The following is a 6,272-nucleotide window of genomic DNA, read 5'->3' as shown; positions in this document are numbered from 1 at the left end:
ATGATAACTAAAGGTGCTTTTGAGAAAACCGCTTGTCTCAAACATCTGCCTAATGATCTAGATAATAAATCTGTCTTTTTATATTGTTTAAGGCCTATTTGTACTCATATATCGGAGTATCCTGTCTGCAATGCTGTGTCGTTTTACAATACAGTCCGGCGCTAGCGGAGTGGAGTAACCGTCAACAATGCTGCGCCGGTAGTCGTTGGTTATTATGTTCAAGGGCCATAATTCCGGAGTGGAAGTGTCTTGTCTGATTTGGCTTGTTATTTAGCGATAACGTATGGTTAAACATATTTTGTTCAAGTTTGTTAAAGATAGGATGAGAAATGTTCGACTTAATTATAGTGCGGACAAGCTTTGTGACAGATACACAGACACAAAAGGGGAGTAAATCAATATGTCTCCCACACACCACTGTGTAGTGTAATTCATAAAAAGAAGTACGTTGCAGACATAAACATATGAGCCGTGCCATGGGAAAACCAACATAGTGGGTTTGCGACCAGCATGGATCCAGACCAGCCTGCGCATCCGCGCAGTCTGGTCAGGATCCATGCTGTTCGCTAACAGCTTCTCCAATTCCAATAGGCTTTAAAAGCGAACAGCATGGATCCTGACCAGACTGCACGGATGCGCAGGCTGGTCTGGATCCATGCTGGTCGCAAACCCACTATGTTGGTTTTCTCATGGCACGGCTCATATCTGATGAGAAAGATGCAGCACAAACAGTCATTGACTAAGCTTTTCTGTTCGTTTAGACGTATCAGCTCATGCTGGACATATGTTAAACAGTTTTAAATCATAGATGATGCGTTATCGTGGGCTGCAAGTAATTGAAAGTTGTAAATCAGTTATACAAAACGATTTAGTGAATCACATAATGAAAAGATTTATCCAAAAAAACATCTAAACCCAGATGTGTACATTTTTATAAAGTAACTTAATACAAAATATTTGTAAAGCCGCTACGTTCCCTTTATTCAAAATGTCTCTTGCATAGTATGAACTAGTGAACAATATTAGATTAAAAGATGACAAGACTACATCATATAGCAACTATAGGAACGACTTTATCAAATAATGAAACACTGACTTCTGGTACAATATACAAACATTTCAAATATTCGTACCTAGTGATATTATATATTACACACGCATGCATGCATATCTATTATTCAATATATATTTGCACAGCATTTTTATGGTTGGTTAATTCACAAACAATCTAGAGCATTTCAACGAGGAAGAAGCATGCTTTGATATTCAACATTTTGAACCAAACGCACCAGCACCAGAACAACAATATCGCGAACCTCATTAAAACCAAATGAAGTGCTTTACAGTTCTCTAATATCTACCCCCCCCCCCCCCCCCCCCCCCCCACACACACACACCTTAAAATGCTCAGAAAAGAAGTTTTGATAACCTCTTTAGTTCCTTTAATAATTATCAACATTTCATTTAGCTCAATCTTTGCTTTTAAATAATGTAACAAGACATAAATATTTGAATACCATTGGTGTTTGTAGAAAATATGTTTTAATAAATATGAAATTATTTTCATTTGCATGAAGGGCTAAGCATTGGTTGGACATTCATTTTTCTTTAATAATACACTTAACGTGAAAAGCACAAATTCTCCCCGTGTGCATTTCATCATCAGCACCATTTAATTATAGAATGTATATCTGTTTGTGATTTTTTTCATCAAGATTTATCATTTTAGTCAATAATCAAGCAATATGAATTTTCCATAAGTTTATTTGATACCTATCAAATGCTCCGTGTAAACCGTTAACTTTTTAGTGTTTCTACCTGTGGGTACGAGTATTTTTCATAAACATTTGCAATTGACTTATTCTATATGTTTCTGCTATGTCACATGAAAACTTAAACAAAAACGACGATCTTATTAAGCATTTATGTTTCAACTTTTAATTTCCAACTCACATACAATAATGTATATATTGTATGAAAGATTAATATTAAAAAAGTTAAAAATACGCGAAAAGCCCTGATGCAGCTCGTAATTCAACAGACGATCCTCTGAGAATTAGTCCAAAAGTTATTCTGTTGTGAAGGCAATGCTCATACACACGAACAACAAGAATTGGAGGGTAATGGCCAACTATCCGCTTTACTGTACGTGTATCGTCGCAATGGTCATCAGATCTGCTTAATTAAAAAGAAAAACATTTATTTTGTTTGAATAAAATCAAATGCCTTCTAATGAAATATATAGTAGTAGCTGATAACTACTTACAAGCTGCAAAATATTTGTTGTTGTTTTCTGTACTTTTTTAAGTTATATCCAGTATCTGAAGTACATAACAATATTAATTAATTTAAAAAATTTAAAACCTATATTTATGGATTTAACAGCAGATACAATTTTCATTATGTTGATATTTGTAGTGATTTACATACAATAATATAGTATCATAATTACAGGAAAAAAGTTGCGCTGACAGAATTAAGCTATGTAGCTGTCAGATATTTATAAAGGACTAAAAGTTCAATGTTTCCTTAAATTTGTTCAAATTGTCTCTTCAAAAACATGAAATATAGAAATATCATACTCGCTGTTTGAATTATTTTCTTGTCCTTGGTTTTCACAAGGCTGTTCTTGTTCCATCCAACTATCTATCAATGCTTGTATACTGTCGAAAGGTTCTCGCATACTACAAAGGATTACATCAGAATTACAGGAAGATCAAACATTGTCAGCACAATTTTGTTTATTATCATTGATTTTGTAAATAACTCGCTCAAAATCTTGTGCTGATTTGGCGTTAGTAAAAGGTAGTCTTATTTTGAGCTAGTAATGGGTTTGGTTGAAAGTTATAATAATAATAATAATAATAATAATAATAATTCATACTTATACTGCGTTGACTGACTGCTTAATACGTGTAATTATATTGCCTGGAGGTTTTTAAAAATGTTTTTTCTCGTCTGTGTTATCATTATAGTATTATTTAAGCATATGCATAAATTTGAAAATCATACTTTGCCTTAGAAATCATATGAATATAAAAGCAAACGTGTTATATTGTAAAATATTTACACTGAAAATACAAACTTAGCCACAATTCATATGTGTATATTTACCAAATGAATATTCCACTTCTCTCTCTTGACTCCCTCATACATGAGACACAACCTGCATTATTGCAAACCGACATTGTTTTGGATTTCCATTGATTATTCAGGTAAGAGACAATGTAATCGTTTCATCTCCAAACAAATTTACTACTTTTTCTATTGGTTTTCCTGTAAAGTTTATCCAAATGAGTTTAGCTTCTTCAAATTTTTCTTTCGTCATTAGAGAACATACATTCTTGATTGTAGCAGATAAGGGGGTGTTGTCTTCTTCCAGTAAATATCTGAATTTCGATTTTTTTGTGTACTTTTGATGTAGAATTGTTAACGTATTGTCAATTCCGCACGTGTTAGATAAAGGTGTATTTCCGTATGTTCCAACCCATTTCATGACTTTCTGATTATTTGTTGAGACTGTTTCCGAAAGTTTTCGTTCTTTTGGTGTTTTATGGTAAATATTTCTTTTCTTCTTTGGTTTCCAGACTTCTTGAGTATTTAGGTAAATGTCGGATTCGTTGCTCTTTGATACCTTTGCCTTAGCAGATTTTGTTTTCCTAGCTCCCTTGAAAACATGTTCTCTCGATCTAGCCTCTATTGCCTCTCTTATTTCAATAACAAACGTGTATGGTCTGGCATGTTTTGGTAGTTTTATATCTGATTTTATGTATTTGAACCAGTTTTCCACTGGACTGTTCGTGTCCCTGCTAATGTAATAATCAGGACTTTCATTTAATGTGGACACTGAGCAAAGTGAAAGCACAATCCCACTCCACAATGATACAATAGGCATAAACTTGTCCAGCAAGCACTGTAATGCCTCTGGACAATAAAACTTATTACTTTCATCCAGATTTTCATCTTCACTTTGGCTAGAACTGATACTTGTAGCAATTACGTCGAATATTTCCGAAAACGGAGAGGCTTGTCTTATTGTCTTTTCTTCAACATTTTCAATACAGCTGTATTCTTTATCACGGTCTTCTTCTTCGTCATCTTCCTCCAAATTTAGTGTGGATACAAATTTTTCCTTTATAGATTTCAATGCATTTTTCACTTATAATAACAGTGACAGACTGCTCAGAATGATAGCTATGTTTTTAAAGTTTACTTTAAGTTCATTTAATGATGTGCTATTTTGAAGTGCTGCAAATGCCTGCATAACAAAATGTCTAACTTTTGACTTCATCTTTGGCTTGTATTGTGTTATTTGTCTGCTGAAATCCTTTATCATATGAGCTGCGCAGAGATGGTGTACAGTGAAGTTTTGGGGCTGTTCTGGACTTTTTATCATTTTCACGCTCTCTATAAGATACATTTTTAGGCTCATATTATTGAATGTGTGTAAACATGCCTGAATAAGTGCAATGCTATAATCAGTTTCCACTTTCTTCACATTCAGTACCTTACCTCTTTGGTTAACCGCACGTTTTGTAGTTGATAAAAAAAAGTTCAATTCGTGGAATTGTTTACTGTGTAGTAATCATATCTGACAAGGATACAGACGGAAGGTCTGGATCGGGTTTAACAACAACTGAGTATAGGTATGGACGTTTTTGACCTACTATTTTTGAAAATATTGAACCTGTTGCATCCATACACAAATTTAAATTGTTTTCAGCAGAAAGATTTTTCAGCATATCGATTTATCTGTCTGAGAATAAGATAACACAGAATGGATCATATCCAATATCTCTTATATACGGGTTTGCATCTTTTTCATATTGTTCTTTTAAAACCTGAAGTTCAGCTAGGATGTTACTATGCAATTGTTTTTTCTGTACGATTTCTGAAACTATCTTTCGTAAAACTGTTTGATTAGTGACAGACGTGTAATTCCCCTTGTCCAGTTCGTCACTGTTTGCTGACAATAGATTATGATTGAAGACTTTTGCAACCGATTTCTTTTTTATTTCTATCCCGATATCGTGTCTTTCTATCCCGTAATATTACGTCTGTTTACATCGTCTGCACAATGCTTAAGTAAGCCACTGATCTCGTAATGGACAGTTATATCCGTTTGTTCATCTGATGGTTCAGTCTCGATTGAAAACACATATTTACCACGGCAATTTTTGCCCCGTACAATATGCAGTGGCGAGTAGAAACCGTCCACTTTTCTTTCTGCTCCCAAAAGTTTTTACATGATGTGTTTTCATTTTCAAGACACATTCAGGATGAAATTTGCTGGCATGCTCCTACAACAAGACATTATTAAGTATACAGTTAATATGTACGAACATGGCAATTTGAACATGAATATTTTGAAATTAGAATTGAGCTTCAAAGTTAGGCCAGCTCCCGTATCAATCATTTTCATATTTCCACTCATGAATAGTTCGTAAAATGGTGTACAAAACAACATATTATTATAAAATTTGTAACAGTTTCATAACAAATGTTACGCATTTAGACAAATAACAAATCGACAATTGAGTGAAAATGATCTAAAACATGTATTCTTTTTATCAAGAAGACAGTTTACCTTCTAACCAGGGTAAATCAATGTTAGCTGAACCGAAGCAAATTATTGTTGTTCGTGTACCATGTTTTAGGTGATATAAATCAAGTTCATTTATCTTTGTCACGTCAAGTTCAAATTTTATTCATGTTGGAATAACATATTGAAGGTTTTCAATGATTTTACATGTATGTAAACAACACGGAATACTAGTATAAGGTTATTATTAGCAAAACAAACAGTTTTCATAGTACCTTAATTATCTTAACGTTTAAAGTAACCACCGCAACAAAGATGTCTAAACTATCTTATACATTGCTACTTTATAGCAAAAACATGCTAAATAAAATTATCTTTCTAATTTAATGTCGCTTCAGAACATTTCATTTCTAAAGTTGGTAATATTTTCGTGTTATTAGTATTTACTTATATAATAAACAAAATTCAACACTTGAAAGACTTAAAACACTTACAGCAGTGCTTCTTGTCTGACATTTTAATGGAAAATCATTGTGCTTGCAATTATAATTTTCACAGATAAGTGTTGAAATACAGATAAAAACCTGTGTTGCTTAGATAGATCAATGTCAACGCCTCTGAATCCTGCATTTAGATAAGTTTATTTAAAATATTGCATTAGGTCTAGAAATATGAGTTTCTAATATCCATTTCAAGATTGTCCCAGAGATAAGAATGGAATAAAAGATAA

General features: G+C 33.2%; 1 protein-coding gene across 1 annotated transcript; it reads right to left on the bottom strand.

The window, feature by feature from the left end:
• Positions 1-1,424: 1,424 nt before the first annotated feature.
• Positions 1,425-6,058, bottom strand: LOC128555931 (uncharacterized). Its single transcript, XM_053539760.1, has 4 exons — positions 6,037-6,058; positions 3,115-4,158; positions 2,583-2,684; positions 1,425-2,175 (listed from the first exon to the last, which is right to left on the bottom strand). Exons 1-2 carry the CDS (start codon positions 6,056-6,058, stop codon positions 3,212-3,214), a joined length of 969 nt encoding a protein of 322 aa, XP_053395735.1. The 3' UTR covers positions 1,425-2,175; positions 2,583-2,684; positions 3,115-3,211.
• Positions 6,059-6,272: the final 214 nt, after the last annotated feature.

The sequence above is a fragment of the Mercenaria mercenaria genome, chromosome 3 (assembly GCF_021730395.1).
Source record: "Mercenaria mercenaria strain notata chromosome 3, MADL_Memer_1, whole genome shotgun sequence".
In the NCBI taxonomy this organism is placed as follows: Eukaryota; Metazoa; Mollusca; class Bivalvia; order Venerida; family Veneridae; genus Mercenaria; species Mercenaria mercenaria.
Note: the sequence above shows the minus strand (reverse complement) of the source record. Positions and strands in the feature narration are given on the sequence as shown.

What these genes read in the sequence shown, in the direction of transcription:
- LOC128555931 (XM_053539760.1), bottom strand. Translation starts at nt 6,058, where the DNA reads ATGTCAGACAAGAAGCACTGCT. An exon ending in GTCAGACAAGAAGCACTGCT is followed by an intron (nt 4,159 to 6,036) that starts GTAAGTGTTTTA and finishes TGTTATTATAAG; the next exon opens with TGAAAAATGCATTGAAATCT.